Source organism: Athene noctua, chromosome Z (assembly GCF_965140245.1).
Source record: "Athene noctua chromosome Z, bAthNoc1.hap1.1, whole genome shotgun sequence".
NCBI lineage: Eukaryota > Metazoa > Chordata > Aves > Strigiformes > Strigidae > Athene > Athene noctua.
Window position 1 is genome coordinate 42,382,276 of NC_134077.1, and position 23,468 is coordinate 42,405,743.

At 44.2% G+C, this 23,468-nt stretch overlaps 1 protein-coding gene across 5 annotated transcripts in view; it reads right to left on the bottom strand.

Annotated features, from left to right (window-relative positions):
* Window positions 1–23,468, bottom strand: part of TRABD2A (TraB domain containing 2A) — a 141,077-nt gene that overhangs the window by 13,885 nt on the left and 103,724 nt on the right. For 2 of the 5 annotated variants that reach the window (XM_074932127.1, XM_074932125.1), the window contains 2 exons: window positions 21,222–21,488; window positions 17,168–17,775 (listed from right to left, as the gene is read on the bottom strand). In XM_074932127.1, coding sequence (XP_074788228.1) covers window positions 17,595–17,775; window positions 21,222–21,488 — 448 coding nt within the window. In that variant the 3' untranslated portion in view covers window positions 17,168–17,594. Of the gene's footprint in view, window positions 1–17,167; window positions 17,776–21,221; window positions 21,489–23,468 lie in introns of those variants that run through there. The other 3 variants (XM_074932130.1, XM_074932128.1, XM_074932126.1) reach the window with 2 other exon arrangements.

Below are 23,468 nucleotides of genomic sequence, written 5' to 3' on the forward strand. Positions count from 1 at the left end.
GGTACCTAATGTCTTTGAGCAAGCACGGATTTCACATGCATTTTTCCACCAAAACGCCAGGGCAATACAAAATCAGTTTTCTTTATCAAGGCATCAGGCTAAAGACATCACTGCGACTTGCTCTGAATGCCAGAAGGACTCCTTCTCTTTAACAGCTAGTGGTGTCAACCCTCAGGGACTCACTTCATTAGAATTATGGCAATCTGACCTCACGCACTTGCTGCATTTGGAATATAAAAATATGTGCATGTGTCTGTTGATACCTTTTCTAGAGCAGTGTTTGCGTCCTGCCATACAGGTGAAAAAGCACGCGATATGAGAAAACACTTTTTAGCTGCATTTGCTTCCTTGGGCATGGCACGACAGATTAAGACAGGCAATTGACCTGCTTATGTTTCCGTTTCTCTTCTTTCTTTCTTTCTTTCTTTCTTTCTTTCTTTCTTTCTTTCTTTCTTTCTTTCTTTCTTTCTTTCTTTCTTTCTTTCTTTCAGCAGTGGGGAGTCAAGCCTCTGACTGGCATTCCCCACTCACCGATCGGGCAGGCCATTGTGGAGAGTACACATGGCACGCTAAAGCATCTATTACAACAACAAAAAGGGAGATGGAGGGTATCTACACCTCACAAAAGGCTAAATAAGGCATTATATGTCAAGGATTTTTAAACATTCCCCCTTCTCACAGGTGCCACCAATATTTCATCACTTGTCGTCGCAGATACCAGATCAACAAGAAGTCCAGGGCAAGGCTCAAGTGTAATGTGAAAAGTGGAATGTGGTAACGGCGAAGGACCATTTCCTTTAATAACCTGGGGAAGAGGTTATGCTTGTGTCTCCACAGATCACAGTCCCTGGTGGTTACCGGCAAGATGTGTGCGATCATACCTGAGGTGTGAGAGACAGCTTTTGGAGGACACTCAGGTGCCAGCTGTGGGTGCTGTGGATGCCCCTGTGCCGATGGTTTGTGGTCTCTTCGACTGATAATTTGCTGTGAGTTTGGGGTGTGTCGGAGGAAGAGTGGTATAAGACAGTACAAAAGCGTAAAAAATGGTTTGCGTGGAAATGATCACGACAATGCAGGAAACAATAAGTACAACCATCATCATCACCTGTGTATTAACAGGATGAATGACATTCTGGATACCTCCACAACCGAAGACCAACATATGGATCACTCTAGCCAACATGACAGGACAAGACTCACTGTGTCTCGCAACCACAACATCTGAGAATCCTTTCACAATGTGTCTAGTTGGTGTTCTTGTGGATAGTTGGCCTGTTCTGCAAGAACTGCCCAGGGACATGGATGTGAAGAATTTGAAGGCATGTGTTGTATAAACTTGTCAGATCATTTGGAATCCGGCCACAAGAGTATACAACTTTTGAAGGAACATGTTTCCAAATTACAGGTTCAAGATAGGTGGCTTGATGAATTTTTAGGGGGATGGGGAATAAGTGGCTGTCTTAAAAGTCTACCTTAAAATCAAGTTTGATATTTATAGGAATATTCTTATGTATTATTATATGTATACCATGTATTTTACAATGCGTGCAATGCTTGATTGATAAAGCAATATGGACCGTGTTCTTAGTAGAAAAGAAAGAGGAAGATGTGGGCCTTAACTATTGTCCTGGTTCAGCTAGGATAGGGTCAAGTTTCCCCAGCAGAGAGGGGGAAGGGATCTCCAGCCGGGTTATTCATACCATGCTGGCGTCAGGTCCAGGGGCGGAGCCTTTTCCTTTTTACTTTGGCTTTTGGTTTTGGGGTTGCGCACACACACGCGGCGGGCTTGTTCCCTGACCATTTTGCGGTATTTCTCTGTATATCTTGTCTTGTCTTGTTCATTGTTATTGCTTTTTATTGTTGTCATCATTGCCACTGTTGTTCAGATTGTTTTTTTTCACACTGTTGTATTAAAGTTCTTCTTATTTTAGCCTGGGATCTGTGTTTAACTTCCAGCCCGACTGCCTGAGGGTGGGGGAGGGGCAACAGCAACGTGCTCTCCGGTCCCGGCAGGGCTTAAACCAGCACAGCTATGCTGGATCGATGTCTGGCCTGTCTTTGGAACATAACAGCGCTAGTGACCTTGTTGAATTAGCTGGCAGTAAACCTTGGGAGTTGTAAACAGTGCAGAAGAATTCGGAATAAACACTGATAAAGAAACTGTGCTAACCGAAGTGCAAAAACAGGAACCATATTGCTGAGCAGCAGACCATAGTGGATCCCAGAGAGATAAGCGTGGCCTGCCTTGTCATCATGGCCAGCACTATCCTCACAGGTAGACTGACTATCCCCTGGATCCCAAAACAACCAAAGCAGAATGTATGGGTAATGCTTGCCACTGCAATAGGACAAAATACACCCTGTTTGTCCTTAATCACTCTACAGTTGCCAAATCTTTTAAGAGAAAATGCTGACAGTAATTGCAACTCATTAATGAAATATATAGCTTACTAGTTGTATTGGGTCTGGCTGAACTGGAATTGGTTTTTCCCTACAGCAGCCCTCACGGTGCTGTGGTTTATGCTGGGAGCTGGCAGGGTGTTGGCAGCACCCTGGTGTTGTGGCTGCTGCTGAGCAGTGCTTACACAGCACCAAGGCTCTTTCTGACATTTCCCCCAGTGGGACGGGGTGGGCAAGATCTTGGGAGGGGACACAGCAAGGACAGCTGACCCAAACCGACCAAAGGGATATTCCATACCATATGACGTCTGCTCAGTATAAAGCTGGGAGAAAGGAGGAAGGGGGTGGGGTCACCCTTGGTCCTCCGAGGCAACCACTACGCGTATTGGAGCCCTGCTTCCTGAGAAGGCCCGACATCGCCTCTTCATGGGAAGTAGAGAATAAATCTTTTTGCTTTTGCTTCCGCGCGCGGACTTTTTCTTTGCTTCGCTTATATTAAAACTGCTTTTGTTTCACCCACAAGGGTTAGTTTATCTTCTTTCCCCTCTTTACCCTGTTGAGAAAACAAAGGGAAGTGGGGGGGGAAGTGATAGAGCGACTTGGTGGATACCTGGCATTTAGCCAGAGTCAAACCATTACACTAGTCACTAGTGAAAGATGCAGCTTAGACAAAATGTAGTTATTAATAAGGATGAAATGCTACAAGAATGTGTGTATTCAACTTCCTTTGTTTACAAATATTAAGAATTAAAAACCCAAGTGTTTGACTTTATTAGAAACTCCCTTGGTTTTCCCCACTTGAGTGTTGGCCAGGCTCTAGGTGGAACTCAACAGGAAGATGAAATCAGATGCTTCCACTCAAAGAAAACTGCCAGTTATTTTGGCCTGTTCATTTAGATATATGAGGCTGGACCTGCTTGCAGCAACTTTGGATGCCTCATGGATGGACACATCGTAGAGGATTTCCAATTTGCAAGGAAAAGTACTCCAAATCCTCACTACATCCAGAGTTCCCCAGCAATTGTGGATCTGAATATTAGTACCCCGTTAAGTAAGTGTACTATTCTGTGTTTTCCTTACTGTTTATTTTGTAGTACTTGGTCATATCTTTTAATTATTGGCCGTGAAACCAGCCTACTCTTTTCAACTAGTAACTGTAGCTGCTGTATTGTTTTTAGCCTTTTGTGGAATTGTTTTAGGTATACTGTGTTTTTTGAAGTTTGTCCAAACCTTAATTGATAAAGCTTTGAAACAAGCCTTGCAGGTGCAACTACAAAACAAAGAAGGGGGAGATGTGGGAGAGAGGAAAGTTGACATTGGCCTGTCAGCTCTGCGCACAGCCCCTGACAAGAAACAAGGCTTTGATGAGAAAGAGGGCTTGGGAGAAAGATAAGAAACTGCTGAGTTGTGCCAATGTGGCAGGGAAAAACAACTGACAGCTGCAACACTGAACTGTGGAAAAGTCCTGAACTGTGAAGAAGTCACCGCTGCATGAATAGCACGTGAACGAGAAGTTGATTGGTCTGCACAGCGCGTGTTAGAGTGGTCTTATGCTGATAGGAGAAAAGGTAGATAGCTGTCTAATTGCTGATTTGCTAATTATGAAGTAAGAGCTTTCACCATAGCATAAATACGTACTGTAGTAATAATAAAGTTTCTTTCCTTTCGCACTTCATGGAGAGTCCATGCCTCAACTGCCACAAAAAGAGATGATGCCAAGGATTAAAAGTCTCTAGCTACAAATTGATGGATGATTGAAAGAAACTCCCATGTATAGCTTTGAATATGGCCACCCGGACTTTATGAATGATAAGAAAAGGGAAAAAAGAGGAATGTGAGGATTTGAGATATTTGAGGGCGGTCTGAGGAACTAGCAAAATTTACAAGGGAATGTTTAGTGGAAGGGGATTGGGGAGAAACAAAGTGGAGGAATAGACAGAAAGTGGCATAAAAGGGGCTGGTTTTGTGTAAAATATTGCTGGTCAGTACTCTGTGCCTGATCACTGAAGTCGGTCCTATGTTCTTATTAAATCTTTTCTTAACTACAGCAGGTAGGAGTCTTGTCCACTCAACCACTGGGATGGGAACAATGTGTGTCCAAAAAAAGTAACTGTGAAGAACTGGGGAGAATGAAGCAGATGATTGCCTAGCACCAGTTGCTGTGGGGCAGAAGAGCATCTGTACCTTCTGCAAACCTGCTGTGTGCAGGTGTGGGGTGTGCATCACGGTCAAACTTGAAGCTGTACCAGCCAGCTGAGTACTCTATTCATTACCAAGACCAAACTAGTTAGAGCACATCTGTTTCCCAAGGACAAAACCATAAAATTTTGCCAAACACTGCAGTTCTTGGTATATTTTCACAATAAACTGCTTTGTTTTGATGAACACAGTAGTCCTTGGTAAAATTCCACAGAACAGTCAGGGCAAGCAGTATTATTAAGCAATATTCAGAAATCGTTATAAGTTGCTATAAGTAAATAAGTTGCAAAGAAGGTGATCATTTCCTTGTATCAGCTGAACTGTTGAAACAGATATTGTCAGCTCTTCTGTAAACTGGTTTATTTGTCTAATTTCCCTTCTAGCTATTGAGTACTTGGGCTAACCATAAGTGACGTTTTCAGAATTCTCAACACAAAAGATTTTCCTCAAATCTGAGTCTTACCATGTAAAATAATTCCAGCATTATGGCTTTAGTTCCTAAGCAGATAATGGACAACTGCACCCACAATAATCAATAAATAAACAGTGCTGTGAATTCAGCTGAGTGGAGTACTTGTATTGTTTTAACTCCCACACATGCAGGCAATTGAAGGATCAAGCTTGAAAAAGCTTGAGCAAGCCTGAAGAGGCTCTCCTGCTAGCCCATGATTCTTCAGCAAAATATCAATGGGTCCTAGGCCACATTTGGTGATTTCTGGTGGCAAGGACTTCATATTTTCTTGTATCATTATTACTATGAAGAAACTTCACCACAGTGACACTGGTCCAAAGTTATCTCCTAGAGAACAAGTTCCTTTGCAAAGCACTTATTCTAAAGCCATAGGCAGCACAAATTTACTGGTGACAGTGTAAACTACAGAAGTACACAACAGTGCAGAAAAAAAATAGTGCTGCTTGGCATTTAAGAAGCTAACATTTCAACATAAGTCTAATGTGGGGAAACCAGCCTGTGTACCTGCATGTCTCACAGGAGCCTGGATATGCGTTATCTACTCAGTAATAGAAATGCCTGAGTTCTGAATGGATGGGGTGTTTGCACAGTAGCAAAGTGCTTCGAAACATTAAAGCTCCAAGACAGATGCCTGTTTTATGTGGCCTGCTAAGCACAGGTGTGTAACCACTGTACTTAAGTTACACATCTTTTTACCTTTCATGACAGGGTAAGAGCCTGATATTCAAGATCCTTGTTGCTTTTAGTATTTCTGCTCCAATTCTTTTAATAGCCTTTGTCCATTTCATCCATTTAGGTGTGAGTTTATATCTTTGAAGCTGTATTTGCAAATAATTAAACAGTATGTTACAAAAGTCCAGCACAAAACTTCATATCCCTTTCAAAAGCCACATGCCAGATGGACAATCAGAGTAACATAAAGTGTGAGTGCAGCAATGCATCTATTGCAGCACAGCTTGAAAAGACAGGGGCTTATTTTCTTATTGCTAACTTGAACATAATCAAAATATCTGATTTCTACCATTTCTTTAGAAAGGGCCACCTCCTTCCACTGAACTCTATACAAATGTTTATAAGATTGTAGTTAATATTAAATTAAATTAATAAGAGGGGCTTAAAAAAATTCAAAGCTTTGGTATCTAGAAGGGGGGAGAGGAGATGAACACTGTGGATTTTTTTATCTGAAGTGTTCAGTGCAGCTTTGTTAAGAGTTCTATTTCCCTATTAATCACAGGGTCACAGCTGCTTTGTCTCTCCAAGTATTTCTATATCATTTGGTGCAACTCCACAAAGTGAGCACCAGCTCTCAGTCCTCAAGGACTCTGGCTCCACAGGCAGGTAATCAGACCAGCGTCAACCTGGCCCACTGTGCTGTACTGAGAAGACACACTACGCAAAATCATCTCGACCGGGTTGATAAATATTCCCAGTGTACATTGTGTCATGTGCATTAACCCTGAATGATAAGTATTGTGAATATGCAAGGTCTGAATCATTCAGAGGGCTGATCATCAGTGTTCTGTGCATCTTATGAGATACTCTGCTACAACTTGATAACCTCAAACATGAGGAATGTTTACATGTTAAATCCAATATCAAATACACAGTATTTGATAGAATATCCATTTGATAGAAATGGATGCCAGAAGGTGGCCTTCCAGCAGCTGACCACAGTGATCCCTGCTAGATGTTGCTAATCATCTCTTAAGCTCTTAAATTGAGGTCAACCACTGCTTAAGAAACATATATTCTATGCACCCTAAACAGGAGGATCTATTTCCTCTCAGTTAACTTCTGAGTGAGTACTAGTCTGCACCTGGAGAAGCTGTGACTTAAATCCCCTCCAGCAGAAAGCGAGCTTAAAACAGGTCTTACCCAATATTTTAATCATAGAGCTACCTGACAGCAAGAAAGCATTAGCTCTGCAACTTGTTTTGTGGGGATTCCAGAGGGGGTTCCCACACTAGGTGTTTACATGTAGAAAGCAGATCCCCCGACCTTCTGGTGGTACTGCCTAAAATTGCACGAAGTAATGCAGAGCCAGCATGGGGACTGCAGAGAGGACAAGTAGGAAGAACTGAAACAATGCACAAATAGTTACATTTGTCAGGAAATAAAGGTAAAATACTGTTTCTTGGTTCAGCTGCATAAACTTCTAGTGACTTGGAGGGAGGATGTTAACAAATGTAACACACAAAAGACCTGTAGTTATTTGTCACAAGCATCAAACACAGATGTGACAACAAAGTATTTGTCATTCTCCTATTCAATTATTCATGCATCTGTAGTCAAGTCATATCAAGACACATACAAACAACATTTTAAAATCCAAAGCTTTCACTTCTTGCAGTGTATGAGGGAATAAACTCTCCATGGGTTTTTTGACCTCAAGGCTTAAGTGACTTTGAGATACAAGCTGTATAATCAGAGGTAGTTTAGCCATGGCCAGACAAAGTGTTTGTGAGGTGGAGGTTTTCTGAACTCTTTAATGCCCAGTTCCCTGGACACCAACAGGAAATAGCTGTTGGTTGAGTGCTGGAAAACGTACCTCTCAGATAAGGTATAGCTGAACACTGCTGGAAATACTCATGTGAAAAGATACATACCTCAGAATGATTCAGGGGACCAAAGACAGAAGACTCAATTCTCTGCCTAGACCATAGGTATCTTCAGAGTATAAATGCTGGATGGCTGTTACTATTCTGAAGCACAGGAAACACCCAGAAACACTGTGTGCTTTTCATTTTACACCGTTTAAGCCACTCAGTCTAGCTGTGCCCTGCTTGCAGGCAAGAGTGTTAATAAATTGGAACAGAGACTTTTTCCTGCCTTTACTGATCCATACAGTCTTCTCAATAAGGACAAACCTTCACTATAACAGGACTGTGATCTAGAAAGGTAAATTAATTTCAGCATGAGACCTGACCTGAATAAACCTCATCTGCATTCATTGGTGGTTACAGGATAGCAGTCTGAATGAAGCAGAGTGGAAGGGTAGAAAATGGCAATCAGTTTCACCATGGATATAATAAGATCATCATTTGTTTTATTAATTTTCATGGCTTAGATTTAATTTTATGTGATAAAGGGTAAATGACAATTTTGTCCATATTTTGAGAAACAATGTCCATATTTGGAGAAACAAATGCCACCTTAGACATCCAGAGTGCAAACTTTGACCTGTTCAAAAGGCTCATTGCCAGAATCCTGTGGGAGGCTGCCCTGAAGGATATGGGAGTCCAGAAAGGCTGGACATACTTCAGGAGAGAAGTCTTACAGGCACAGGAGCAGGCTGTTCCCACGTGCCAAAAAAACAAGCAGGCGGGGAAGGAGACCAGCCTGGCTGAACAGGGACCTTTGGCTGGATCTCAAGAACAAAAGGAGAATCTATTGCCTTTGGAAGAGGGGGCAGGTCTCTCATGAAGACTATAAAGATGTAGTGAAGTTATGCAGGGGGAACTTTAGGAGAGCCAAAGCACAGCTAGAGCTCAACCTGGCTACAGCTGTTACGGATAACAAAAAATGTTTCTAGAAATTCATTAACGGCAAAAGGAGGATTAGGGAAAATCTCCCTCCTTTACTGGATGCAGAGGGAAACATGGTAACTAAGGATGAGGAAAAGGCTGAGGTGCTCAATGCCTACTTTGCCTCAGTCTTTAGCAGTGGAACTGGCTGTTCCCTGGACACCCAGCCTCATGAGCTGGGACATGGGGAGGGGAAGCAGACTGAGGTCATCACAATTAAAGAGGAGGTGGTCAGAGACCTGCTACACCACCTGGATGCACACAGGTCTGTGGGACCAGATGGGTTACACCCAAGGGTGCTGAAAGAGTTGGCAGATGTGCTTGCCAAGCTGCTTTCCATGATTTACCTGAAGTCGTGGCTAACTGGGGAGGTCCCACCGGACTGGAGGGTGGCAAATGTGACACCCATCTACAAGAGAGGCAGAAAGGAGGATCCAGGAAACTATAGACCTGTCAGTCTGACCTCGGTGCCAGGGAAGGTCATGGAGCAGGTCATCTCGAGTGCCATTACAAGTCATATAATGGACAACCAGGGGATCAGGCCCAGTCAGCATGGGTTTATGAACGGCAGGTCCTGCCTGACAAACCTGATCTCCTTCTATGACAAGATGACCCGACTATTGGACGAGGGAAAAGCTGTGGATATTTCCTACCTGGATTTTCGAAAAGCATTTGACACAGTTCCCCACAGAATTCTCATAGAAATACTGGCTGCCCATGGCCTGGATGAGCGTACGGTCTGCTGGGTCAAGCACTGGCTGGATGGACGGTCCCAGAGAGTGGTGGTCAGTGGAGCTAAATCCAGCTGGTGGCCTGTCACAGGCGGTGTTCCTCAGGGCTCGGTGTTGGGACCATTTCTGTTCAACACCTTCATTGATGATCTTGATAAGAACACAGTGTATCATCAGTAAGTTCACAGATGACACCAAGTTAAGCGGGAGTGTTGGTCTGCATGAGGATAGGGAGGCTCTGCAAAGAGACTTGGATAGATTGGATCGGTGGCCAACATCAACGGGATGAGCTGCAACAAGGCCAAGTGCCAGGTCCTGCACTTGGGCCACAACAGTCCCATGCACGGCTACAGACCTGAGGAGGTGTGGCTGGAGCTGTCTGGGAGAGAAGGATCTGGGGGTTCTCATTGACAAGCAGCTGAACATGAGCCAGCAGTGTGCCCAGGTGCCCAAGAAAGCCAACGGCATCCTGGCTTGTATCAGAAACAGTGTGACCAGCAGAAGGAGGGAGGTGACAGTCCCCCTGTACTCTGCACTGGTGAGGCCACACCTGGAATGTTGTGTCCAGCTTTGGGCACCTCAATACGAGAGAGATATCGAGGTGCTGGAGCAAGTGCAGAGGAGGGCAACGAAGCTGGTGAAGGGCCTGGAGAACAAATCCTATGGGGGGTGATTGAAGGAGCTGGGACTGTTTAGTTTGAGGAAGAGAAGGCTGAGGGGAGACCTCATCACTCTCTACAGCTACCTGAAAGGACATTGTAGAGAGGCTGGTGCTGGTCTCTTCTCACAGGTGATTAGCGATAGAACAGGAGGGAATGGCTTTAAACTGCAACAGGGAGGTTCAGAGTGGACATTAGGAAAAAATTTTTCAGGAAAGAGTGGTCAAAGAGTGGAATAGGCTGCCCAGGGAGGTGGTGGAGTCACCATGCCTGCGTTACTGATTTAAATTGTGTTTAATTTTAATATAAGTATAGAATTAAGAGATATTTTAGTAAAAATCATTTATTTTACATTTATTGTGTTTTGAATCTAGCAACCAACTGCTACTCTAAAAATCCCCTGTACAGCCCTGTACCAAGGCCAAAGGGACTGGTCATAACTGTTTAGTAGGAATGGTTAGAACCTAGGTAACAAAACACAAGATGGTTTATAAACTCATTTATAATACATACATAGGACTAGAAGAATGCAAGTAGTTGTCAAGGTCCAGGATTAATGGGAACTGAGGGAAGTGACCGTAAGAGCTTGCAAGTACCTGCCAAGAAAACTCTGTCCTTAAGCAAAAGGTAATTCCGGCAGGGGGAGATCGTGACCACCGACTCATGGACCACCTACTCAACTTACACCCCAGACCCATTTCTAGACATTTCTAAACTTTACTGCGCAGAATCGGAAATAGGAGGAGAATATGTTAATGATTTATTGGAAGTTGTATGTTTATGTATGAACACTTAACGAATACGTATGAGTAAGTTCTATATAAGGTGTATGATTTTAGTGCCCGGCACGTGTTGTTGGTGAGAGCACTCCCCTACACGTCCAGCCATCAATAAAGAAGTGTCTGCTTATCGACATCACATTGGTGTTGATAAGTTTTTATCCAGTTTTCGGTGACACCTGGATGTGTTTAAGGGTGGTTTAGATGAGATATTGGGGGATATGGTGTAGGGGAGAACTTGTAGAGTTGTAGATTCCAAGGGTCTTTTCCAACCTGAATGATTCTGTGATTTTCTAGACAGAAAGCCACTGGAGACATAAATCTTCTAAAGCACATCCTTGGTTATTTAACTAAGAGATTTTAGCCTGATTCACACACTGACTGTCACAAAAAGGGCCACAACATCCCACTGACCTATACCAGCTTGTTTTCTTACTTTTAAAGTAACTTCAGCTTCAATTTTACTGGGAAGAAAACAGACCCGCCACAAAACTATCCTGGTGTTTGAAGAGAGGGATCTGCTTTACCAGTGCCTGGCTCTTTTTTCCCCAGTTGAAGAGCACTGTACTTTTTTTCAGCACTTTTTCCCTGAAGCTTGTTTCAGAGGGTACAAAAGGAACACAGAGAAAGAAAAAGTCAAAATGCTTGTATTTCTTCACTTCTAATTATTTACCCGCCTTCTGTATGTCCTGCACTTTTTCCCTCTAATCTGTTTTAGAAGTATAATTTTGCTATATGGATGATTAAGAAGGAAGTGTTAATGGCTCAGGAGCAGGCTGTCCCCAGGTGCTCTAAGAGAAGCCGACGCCAGAGAAGACCACCCTGGCTGAACAGGGAGCTTTGGCTGCAACTCAGGGAGAAAAGGAGAGTTTACAGCCTTTGGAAGAAGGGGCTAGCCACACACAGTGATTACAGAGAGGCTGTGAGGCTATGCAGGGTGGAAATCAGGAGGGATAAAGCCCAGCTGGAAATTAATTTGGCCTCTGCAATCAAGGATAACAAGAAAAGTTTCTATAAGTATGTCAGTAGCAAAAGAAGTCCAGGGAGAGTCTCCATCCCCTGCAAGATAAAGGAGGAAATTTGGTAACAAGTGATGAGGAGAAGGCTGAGATGCTTAATGCCTTCTTTGCCTCAGTCTTTAATAGCAAGGTTAGTTGTATTGATGAAATCCAGCCTCCACAGCCAGAAGACAGAGACTGGGAGAACGACCCCCCTGCAATCCAGGAGACAGTCAGTGACCTGCTGCATCACACAGACACACACAAGTCTATGGGACCAGATGGGATACACCCCAGAGTGCTGAAGGAGCTGGCTGGGGTGCTCGCTAAGCTTCTTTCCATCATTTACCAGCAGTCCTGGCTGACCGGGGAGGTCCCAACAGATTGGAAATTGGCCAGTGTGACGCCCTTCTATAAGAAGGGTCGGAAGGATGATCCAGGAAATTACAGACCTGTCAGCTTGACATCGGTGCCCGGGAAGCTGATGGAGCAGCTCATCCTAAACACCATCATGCAACACATGCGGGACAACCAGATGTTGAGGCCCAGTCAGCATGGGTTTATGAAAGGCAGGTCCTGCCTGACAAACCTGATCTCCTTCTACGACAGGGCGGCCTGATTATTGGAGGAGGGAAAGGCTGTGGATGTAATTTACCGTGACTTTAGAAAGGCTTTTGACACCTTTTCCCACAGCATTCTCCTGGCAAAAATGGGTGCTCGAGGTTTGGACAATCGCACACTTCGCTGGGTAAAAAACTGTCCGGATGGCCAAGCCCAAAGAGTTGTGGTGAATGGATTTAAATCCAGTTGGCGGCCGGTCACGAGTGGTGTCCCCCAGGGCTCGGTGTTGGGGCCACTCCGGTTTAACATCTTTATTGATGATCTAGACGAGGGGATCGAGTGCACCCTCAGTCAGTTTGCAGATGACTCCAAGTTGGGTGGGAGTGTTGATGTGCTCGAGGGTAGGGAGGCTCTGCAGATAGACCTGGACAGGCTGGAGCCATGGGCTGAGGCCAACTGGAGGAGTTTCCATAAGACCAAATGCTGGGGGCTGCCCTTGGGCCACAACAACCCCCAGCAGCGCTACAGGCTTGGGGAGGAGTGGCTGGAGAGCTGCCAGTCACAGAGGGACCTGGGGGTGCTGATGGGCAGCCCGACAAACAGGAGCCATCAGTGTGCCCAGGTGGCCAAGAAGGCCAATGGCATCCTGGCTTGTGTCAGCAATAGCGTGGCCAGCAGGGACAGGGAAGTGATCTTGCCCCTGTACTTGGCACTGGTGAGGCCACACCTTGATTACTGTGTTCAGTTTTGGGCCCCTCACTACAAAAAGGACATTGAGTTACTCAAACATGTCCAAAGAAGGGCTACAAAGCTGGTCAAGGGTCTGGAACACATGTCCTATGAGGAGCAACTGAGGGAACTGGGGGTGTTTAGTCTGGGGAAGAGGAGGCTGAGGAGAGACCTCATCACCCTCTACAGCTCCCTGAAAGGAAGCTGCAGAGAGCTGGATGTGAGCCTCTTCAGCCCAGTAGAAAGCGAAAGGACAAGAAGGAATGGCCACAAGTTGTGACAGGGAAGGTTTAGACTAGATATTAGGAAGCATTTCTTTACAGAATGGGTTGTTGGGTGTTGCAATGGGCTGCCCAGGGAGGTGGTGGAGTCCCCATCCCTGGAGGTGTTCAAAGTAGGGTTGATTTAGAGATTAAGTATATGCCGTAGGTGGGAACTGTGATAGGTGAACAGTTGGACTAGATGATCTCCAGGGTCCTTTCCAACCTAGATGATTCTGTGATTCTAATAGAGAAAATGCTCCCTTTCTGAAGTTTCAAAGTGAAAAGAAATAAATGTGAATCACTTAGCAAGGTTTTTTGCATTACTGTGTTCTTTCATGCTACTGCACCTTTAAAATAACAAAACCACGCAAGGTCCTTAAGCTGTGCCAGAAGTTAGAGTGAAGTAATCATCACAGTTTATACATCCCCTTTCACACTGTTACAATTATTGCTTATGAGGGAGGTGTACATTTTTAGACCTTATCTGAAGAACAAGACCTTTTTTTTTCTCTCAGCAATTTTATTTTTCACATCCTAATCTGAAAGGGTTTGAAAGTAAACCAGCACTATATTGCCAGCTCGTTAAGGGGCATTCACAGTTCAGAGAAAAGCTGTGTCAGATACACATTACTGTGTATGAAAACAAGTAAAGTCATGCCTCCTGCAATGCTTTGCAAAAAATCCCAGTTGCTAACCAAGTATCATATCAGAAAATAAAGCTTCAGTGTGTTAAAAGCAACCAGCAGCAGAAAGGAGAAGCTGTGAAATTGCAGGACGTATCTGTTGAGAGGTCAATGAAGTTTAAAATAAATGGTGTCTAATGCCTGGTGCATTTCATCAACAGGTAGAAATACAAGTGCAAGTGCTATCTCAGGAAATGACAATTTAAAATCAAGCCCTTTTTCCCAAGGAGGATGACTGCCTTTTTTTTTTTTTTAAGCTATATATGTAAATGTGAAGTTTTATAATAATTAAAAAGCATCTGTGTCTCAACACAGTAGTCTGTTAGCCAAGCTTAGTCAAGTAACAGATATTCACAAGAATTCATAATACACTGCTGAATGTCAGTGATGGTGATAATTTATATTCTCCAACATTACAATTTAATCCAGGGTGTGTGTGGCATTATATTATCAAACCAGTACATTTTGAAGTGAGGAGGTTTTAATTTGCGCTAATAACTGCACAGATATCAGACTCCCAACCGAGAAAGAGGAATCTCAACCACAAGGAACTCATGGCAAAAGTCCAAATCATCTCAAAATAGATCTGTTCACAGAACACTGGAGAGATGATTTATGAAAACAATTTAAGCAAGGAGGGGAACAGCAAAGTGCACAGGCTAATTAGTAAGTACAAAGGAAAGAGAATAGAAAATGGAGACCAAGATGTTCAGATACAATAAAGAACACTTTGTTACAGCACTTGGAGGACATGGAGGCACCTAGCTTAGGAGACAACAGGAGATTTCAGCCCCTGCACCAAAGAAGGAAGTACTGCACCTTCACAATCTGAATTAAGTCTGCTATTCATCACAAGCCTGGCTGAATCTCAATTGCAAGGCAACAAAAGCTACCTCAGCTGCTTGAGAGGGACAGATAGAGGGATAGTGAAATCTTCCAGGCATATGATGGGAATGCTTGCTTTCCTGATGCTCTGTAGCCAAGAGAAGTGTGGTACCTGAGCAGACCTTGGCCATTAGGATAGCTGCTCTGATTCTGACAAACTTTTTCTGTTCTGAACTAGGAAGAAACAAACCTAGCACTTCCCAGTGGTCACTGTAAACAGCTGAATAGCATGTGCAGCTGGAGTCAGGCTCTGCTCTCCATACCAGTCACAGTTTCAAGATTTTGGTGTCCCATGGCCAGTCAGTAATGACTGGTCTGGAAGAAAAAGTGACAGGTAGGAACCACTAGTATAGTTCACAGGTATCAACTCAAGCCCACGAAACCCTCAAAAATACCTTGAAAGAATTTGATTACTTTGCAGAAAGACTCACAGGATGCAGCCTCTGTAGGCACACAATCCATCACAGTTTAAGGACATTTCTATTTCCCTGACACAGTCAGGCACTTGGGAACAGAATGAATTACACCTCCAGAACTGAATTATCTGTAGTGCTACTTCAGGTCTCTCTTATTTCTGAGTGTTTTTAACTACTATTTCCTCATGCAGCCTAAGAAAAACATTGGTGGCTGTTCTGCTTGCCTCTGTTCCCCTCACAGAGGCAAAGCTCCTGAGCAAGCATGGAGGAGGGAACAAACTGAAAAGTCAGCCCAGGCTAGTTTACATAGCAGCCTTTGTCTTATAATGGAGGAACAAAATGGACAATCTGCCTCAGCCCCTTTCCCATTGCTTCAGAGCCCTTTGAACCTGTCACACCTCATTGTGAACTTCTGAAGGACAGACAGAGGACAGGGGTAGGAGAAGCAATACCAATGCATAGGCTAGCAAGTGGCAGAACACACTCTGATGTAATATTTTTGGTGGCCCCCTCAGATGCACTGGTAAACACACAAGCATGTGCTCATTTTGTCAGGTCTGCAGTGCATCTTTGTGACTAAGCTATCCCCCATTTGATTTGCTTCCCTCAGGTCATAGTCAGGTCAAGGAAAACAGCTCCAGAGCCATCCCCTCTGTGACAGCTTACACCAGTGGAAGACCAACCAGAGAGAGAGATGGGAGAGCACATCACCAGACTGGCGGCTATGTAAAGCCAAGGACCCAAATGTATTCAGGGCCCTGAGGTCTTGTAGCATTCCATATGAGAAGGAATATACAGTGAGATGGTGCTGTCTTCTACCTCGGTCCAGATGTATTTTGTGTATTTTGTTCCCCACAGTGCTGTTGCAAATTGCAATATTTAGCTTCTTTCTCTGTTTTCCTCATCAAACTGAGGCTTTGTTCAGGTTTTGTTCTTCTGAAGGGGGACTGAAGTTTGAGATCAAGAGATGAAAAGTCTGTTAGGAAAGTGAAAACCATTTGCTCCTCCTCCTCCTCCTCCAAGGTGCAGTAAGAGGATGAGAAAAAGGTATAGACAATGGAAAAAGTAGCAAAGCACAGGTACCTGCACAGGAAGGGAAACCTGAGGGTTTGTTGTCTCACTCGGGCAGGTGACTGCTGTGTTTCTAGTGTACCAGCTCATCACACTGGCTCCAAGCCTTCCTATTCATGAATCTTATAAGACCTTTCCAGCCAATGAAGCCCTCTGAAGAGGAGACAGGGATATATTGCTTACTAAATGAGTCAGTGTGATCGCAAGAGAATGTCCTGTACAAACACAGAAAAGCATTCATCTCCACTTCCAAGCTTCCTACATGCAATTTTAAGTAGACAGTAATGTCCATTTTAAGCAGACAGTGAAGGACTTAAGGCAATTTGGAAAGTCTGAGAATTTCCACTGAAACTGGTAGAAAGCTTGCAAGGATTTCCTAGAGTGAAGTCTTAACTGTGCAGAAAAGCAAGCCCTTTCTCCCCAAAAGTGAATCCACCTATAAAATAACAATATATGTGTGAATTAGAAAGAGGGAAAAACTGTGTCTGAGCTTCTCAAATCAATTATTGGAAACTTATTTTGGAAGTGTCCAACAGTAGAATTGTAAAGCTACCTATGCGCGCTTTTTTTCTTTTTTTCTTTTTTTTTTTTTTAATTATGTACATTAGTTTGTGCTTATGAGACAGACTTGTCTGGCCATTGGAGATTCAGGTGTACCCATCATACAGCAGGACCAAACAGACAGCAGAAACATTCTGTTCACAGGTCTTTACTATTTTATTCTGTTGTACAAGGTGTTGTCATGAACCTTTACCTTTATATGTAATCTGATGCCCTAACAAGCAAGAATTAAAAGCATTACCAGTAGAGGCATAAAATATCAACCTCTCTTTCCCATCTGTGTTCATATGATCAGAATATTCTGTTCTAAATCTTCTTACAAGGCACTGAAGGTGAAAAAAAGTGTAATTTAGTTGGGTTCATACAGCTAAGCAACAGCTGTGTTATAGCGACATTATAATCTCCCCAAAGCATTATGGGATAACATTAAATCATTCTTCTGCAAGAGAAGGAAAAATAACACTTTCAAGAAAACACCTTCTCCTGTATTGGGCAGGTCAAACCACTTAATAGTGTAATGATCCAGAGTCAGGAAAAGGAGGTAGTTTAAGAACACCCCAAAGAACAGCTGTCCCACTCAGAGTCTTCTATTTTTGTTTTTTCATATAAGTTTATTTTTTGATTTTCAAGGTGAGAGCCCTACAGCTTGGCTTCCCCTGTGTTTCAATGCAGCCTTATCATATGCAAAGTCAGAGTCAGTAGTGGGAGGAAGAGAGAATGGGAAAGCTGGTGAGTGCTGCCAGTGTCTGTGTGAGCATGACTAGACCGTCCGTGGTCTTGGGGCTGGGGTTCAACTGTGATGTAGCCATTAATGATGCGGATCCGGGGAGGAGGATCGGTAGCACTGCAAGGCAAGAGAAAAACATCAGTCCAGACCCAGCCCAGAACTGTCCGATGCCCACAGAGCAGGAGGTGATCAGCCTCTGTGCCCCACTGTCAGTCTTCTGAGTTCCTGGGAATGCTTTCTTGTACAGGTTCCACGTCAACACAGGCATGTGTCTCCTAATCGCAGAACACTGCCTCATCGCATCCTCACAGGTGTGGACAGGTCCCATGCCAGCCCACAGGGCTGAAGGCACTGCCCAGCTGAACAGCAAAGCAATCTCGAGGGGAAACAGGAAAGAGACTGAGAAGGGTGGAGACAGCACCAAAACCTGCCCTGTACTTGGGTCTACCCAGCCAGCCTGCCCATTGCTCCCACACAGTCAATCAGGTGGATAGGATGACCATATTCCTAGTGCCTTTCAGCTAAGCAAAAAATATGTAAGAAGAACAAAACAAGCAGAGGAGTGTCACTGCAGCAACACTTGCTGAGCACAGCAAGAGTGAGACACCTGCTTTCATCTGAATCAATCTTCCCCAGCCATGCTTCTGTACATGCATCTTAATGTGGACCAAACTTGTTCCTGTACTGCATGTTCCCTTCTGCAGGTCAGGAATTAAAAAAGGTTTACATGACATGCTTTAAGAAGAAGAGCAGCCACTTCCAGAAACACATCCTAGAGTCACTGGGAAAAGATCACCACATCCCAGAGTATTTCCCACTGGTAGTGAGGACTCTGAGGTGGTGATGAACAAGAACTGTGTCAGAGCCTATAGGATGCTGAATCCCCATTATGGCAACACATCAGGAAGGAGAGAAATTTGTGTGCTCCAGGCTGCTAACACCAGTTGTTCTGCACCGGGGGAGCTCCCACATCAGGGCAGGTTGTCAGAAGGGTCAGATACTACACAGGTGGTGTTCTCTTTGGCAGTGGATTGAGAGCCATGTTTGCCCCCACAGCTGTAAGGCTGACATACACCCAGGGCCTCATGTGCTGTGTGGAACCAGAAGACAAATTCAGACAAAATTAAAAGTAAGTCTACCTGCCAAGTACAAAAGCAGAGTCATTTCTTCTCACCCAACCCCCAGCTGCTGTGCACCATTCTTGTCTTATTTTGACCAGATGCACTAAGCAAAAAAGCTTTGGGAAATTGAAGGCAATTAGCATCCTTTTTAAAAATGCTTACCCTTCCATACCCAAAGGTCCCCACAGAAGGTTTGAACAGTAACTGGAGAGAAGCCAGCTGGCACCACTTCAAAGAAATACAGCTGACAGCTGATGCATGCAGGAGCACAAACCAAAGCAATTCTGCCAAGCCCACTACAAGACTGTATTAAACGCTTTAGCTGTGCCTTTCACATTTCCAGGCTCATAGGAGAAGAGCTGTGAATGACCCACACATAAGAAACCTGACAGCTTTACTGGTGCCTGGGCACCCTGGGGAATGCTTATAGCAAGGGCTGAGACTGCTCTGCACACGTGTGAGCTTAAGCCCAGAGGAACTGGATTTCTATGAGGACTCATCGCAGCTGGACCACAGGGTGAGGCTGTCAGCTCAACCCACACCTGCCTGGTTAACCCACAGAGGCACAGACTGCTTATGCATGTGGGTGTTGGGGCAGAGAGGTGGTGATTCCTCCTTCTTTACAAAGGCTAAATCAGAGCACAGATGGGAAATGCGTGTGAATGACAGCTGCCTCTATGACACTCACAACTTTTTCTCTGCAACAAGTGCACAGCAATCTCCCAAGCAGCAATATGCATCACTTGTCTTTCCTAGTACTGTTATGCAACAGCTCCATCTCCAGATATTCAAGCTCTCTGATATTAAGGACTCACCTCTAAAAAGAATTTGTCACCTAGCACCTGGCAAAGTTTCTGGGATTTCCTGCTCCCATATTTATGCAGTGGTTTCCTAATCTGTCATCATTAACTTTGGGTTTACCTAACTATTGCCTTACAGTACTTGCAATCCAGTATGTAGTCCTAAAGTACCTCCAATTTAGTCACAGTAGCACATCCTCCCTTCTTCCCTCTTCTTCTGAAGGCACTGGATGCTGCAAGTGCATGTGTATCTCACACCAAGGCACCCACTGACTTCCCTGAACTTCATGGGAATAGCTACATGTGAAAAACTGAATGTGTTGGTGTGCAGGCAGGGTAGGAGCTTTAGATCATAAAGACACCAAATCATTCCTTAGCATTTCAACTGAACAGACTGTCATGAGAAACTCCAAAACCCCATTCACAAACAGCTGGTATCAACTACATTAATAGACAGTAAACGATACACTAAAAGACACAATCAAATGTGATCAGGATAAGGATTTGTTGTACTGGTGAATCTTGGACTGTGTGTAGGTCTGTCAGTGGGTATGCAAACCTCCACGTGCATTTGTCTCCCTTTCTCTCCAAACTGCTAACACTTAGGTTGGAAGGAAGAACAGAAAGAGAACACAAAACTACTCTAGAAAAGAGGAAAAGGAGTTTGGTCTAAAAAGTTTAGCAATGGGTGAATGCTTGGAACAGAACAACAGCTGCTGGACCTGCTTGCAGATAGCCTGAGCAACGTATTACTCAAAGCAGTGGTAGATCTGGGACACAGGGATTTGATAGGGAAGGCATAGGAGAACCCTGATACACCCAGTACCCTGGGAAGCAGGAAGAGATAATTTTTCAGAAAAAAAAAACAAACCCAAAAATAAAATGTAGAGGTTTCATTTCAAGAACTGCAGACTTTTCTCCATCATCCTGACCTGTCTGGTTATTTACAATAAATAAAATGCTTTCAACCTGACTATGGCAGAGATACAAACAGAAACACAAAGTACAAAAAGAGAGCAGACTCAAGTCTGTTGTGTTATCTGACAGGAGGGAAACATTAAGGTACACATTCAGTTACAGGCCTAAGTACAGCTCATGAGGGAGAAGCTGGCTCTTTTTTTTGCAGGCTGCTGTAGTTCTTGTAGGTGAGTAAGCTCTTATGGATGAAAACCAGGGTTATGTGTGAATCTTTGCCCCACAACACATTCTATTTTTTATATTAACTCCATCATCCATTAGGTTGTCATCCACCTTTCCAGATTTCCAGTAATGCCATGGGGCTTACATGCTTTTTAAGATTAGAAGAATACAGAGACTATACCATCTACCACTGGACCCAGCCTTCTGTGATAAAGAGGACTACCACAGTCCCTCAAACCCAAATGCAAAATGGTCTATAGAAGACTTCCACTTGTTTTATGCCTAATTTTCCACAAACCTAACTGTGCAGAAGAATCTATTTTGTCACTAAAAGCACAAACAGCCTTAAGTAAAAGTTTCATAAGAATCATGGTGAGGGAGAAGGTCACATCCTTCCCTCAGTATGTATTAGCCCCTGTAAAGTTTGGTGTACTGGATTAATCAGTCTAAGATAAGTCTAGTTTGCATGACAAACCCTCCTTCCTCCCCAGCTGTTACGTACCTTTGCTCAAGGTGAACCCAGAGGTCATTAAACTGTCGAAGTCTTTGCTTCTTCTGCTGCTTCTTCTTCTTTTTGTACTTCCTGTCTATCCTCTCCAGCACTTTGATGCTGTCAGGGAGCAGCAGGTGAGGCAAGAGCTCTTCCTCCTCCTCCTCTTCCTCCTTTCGGTGGTGCAATGGCAGTGGGAGCTCCTGGGATGCAACACAGGGGCTCTGTGCCAGTGATGATGATGATGAAAAGGCTAACAAGGTTTTCGTGGGTTTTCTGCTGGAAGGAGGAGGGAACACAATATTTGAAAGGGCTCTGAGGCAAAATACTGGTAGAGACACCATCAAGGCACACATAAAACAGGTGTTTCTCCCTAACATATTGGCTGAATACTTATTTCTTTACCTTGTGTTCCTGCCCCCTCTTCCATAAGTAAATATTCTGATCAAAATAGTTCTCTTTAATGGAAAAAGATTTGGAAAAGAGGTAATCCGGAACTGAGGAAAGAACGCAGTGTGGCTCATGGTGGAATAACCTTGGGAATAACCTTGCATACCTAGAAAGAGTCAAAAAAGGAATCACCCTCAAAGTCAGAGGAGGTCAAACCACACTCCTCTAGTCTGATGTATGGCAGAACACAGACCAGATCATTCCTTTCAGCAATTACTGCCCAGAGCAAACTAACTTGGGGGCAGGAAGAAGGGACATGAAAACTAAGACACACTAACTGAAGGAGCCAGTCCTAGATCAACAACTCTCACTGGTGGAGAAGGTCAGTCCATGAGCTAGGCCACAGACTGCGGTCATGGCTGCAGAAGTATCTTGCAAATTATTGTCTCTGAAGGCAATGGCTCAATGCATCATTAAGCAATCCTTTGGGCCATCTAGTCTGCGGCAACTGGAAGCAGACTAGCTATGGCAGTGCTAAGTTCACTCATCTCATCTGCTCTTTCATGAAGCCAGAGGGTACAGAGCAGCGAATGCATGGCCTTTATAAAATATCAGGTCAGGGGACCTGTTTGTAAACAGGGGAGAGCTAATGGTGGAAGTAAAGGTTGGAGGCTGTCTGGGGTGCAGTGATCAATTCTTCAAGAAACAAAGAGAGATGTCGGGGTAGGCAGCGGGTCTGCTGAATGCCTGGCAGAGCAGAAGGAATTTGACCTCGGCCAGATCATCCCGTACCCGTGAGAAGTCTGCATGCGGGAGAGCATACCACAGATAAGGAGCAAGGATAGTGAACATCTGCAACAAGAAACGTGAAACTGTTGAACATAGATAAGGAACTGCGTGAATCATGTTCAGAAGTAAAAACTTTAAGAAAGCTATCTAATCATGTACCGTTGCTATGGGTGTACCGTTGCTATGGGCTTAGCCAATTATGTTAGAGCTTGCAGTAGTTGTAGAAGATATAAAAAAGGATGTAAAAGAGCAATAAAGGATTCCACTTCTTTTGCTTCTTAATTAATTGTCAATTGTCGCATGACCGTCTCGACCGCGACAATTGGTGACCCCGACGTGATATGATACAAGTGGAACATAGGGGATTTTTTATGAGCTGCAGGGCGAGGTGCAGCGGAGACGGAGACCGGTGAAGCTGAGAGCAGAGGAGGTTCTGCCTGGTCCGGACCTGACATTTTGACACCTTCGTACAAGGTGAGCCACCGGGGAAAACTTGTTAAGATATAATATGGGGCAGCAATTAACTAAAGAGGAGGAGACAATTTTGTCTGCCTGGAAAGCCCTTTTAAAAAGAAAAGGGGTTGAAACCCCAGAACAAAGCCTGAAGAAAATGTTGATATGGAGTAAGACGCAAGGCTTTGAAGCTAACGTAACCACTGCATTTAGTGTGACTGTGTGGCAGAGAATAGGCGAAAAGCTGTGGGATGAAGTTTCAAAAGGACAGAAAGAGGCGTGTGAGCTAGCAACTACATGGTGCGTGCTAACTGAGACGCTGAAGGAGTGGAAAAAGGAACATGATGCTGAAGGAAAGAAAGAATCCACTCCTGCCTCTAGTTCATTTGGTCCTGGTCTCAGTTATGGTGATCCCACACTGTCTGCAGTAGCGGGTCGAAAACCATTGACAGGAAAAAGCAGGGGGCATTCTCGTCCACCTCCCCCTGTGCCGATACAGGAAGACCCTGGAGGGGCTTCCCCCTCGCAGGATTCTGATACGATAAACGTGACACCATCAGCTCCCCCGGAGGAGCCAGCAGTATGTAGTGAGTCTGACAGAGACTCTGAGGGTGATGAGTCTGGCAC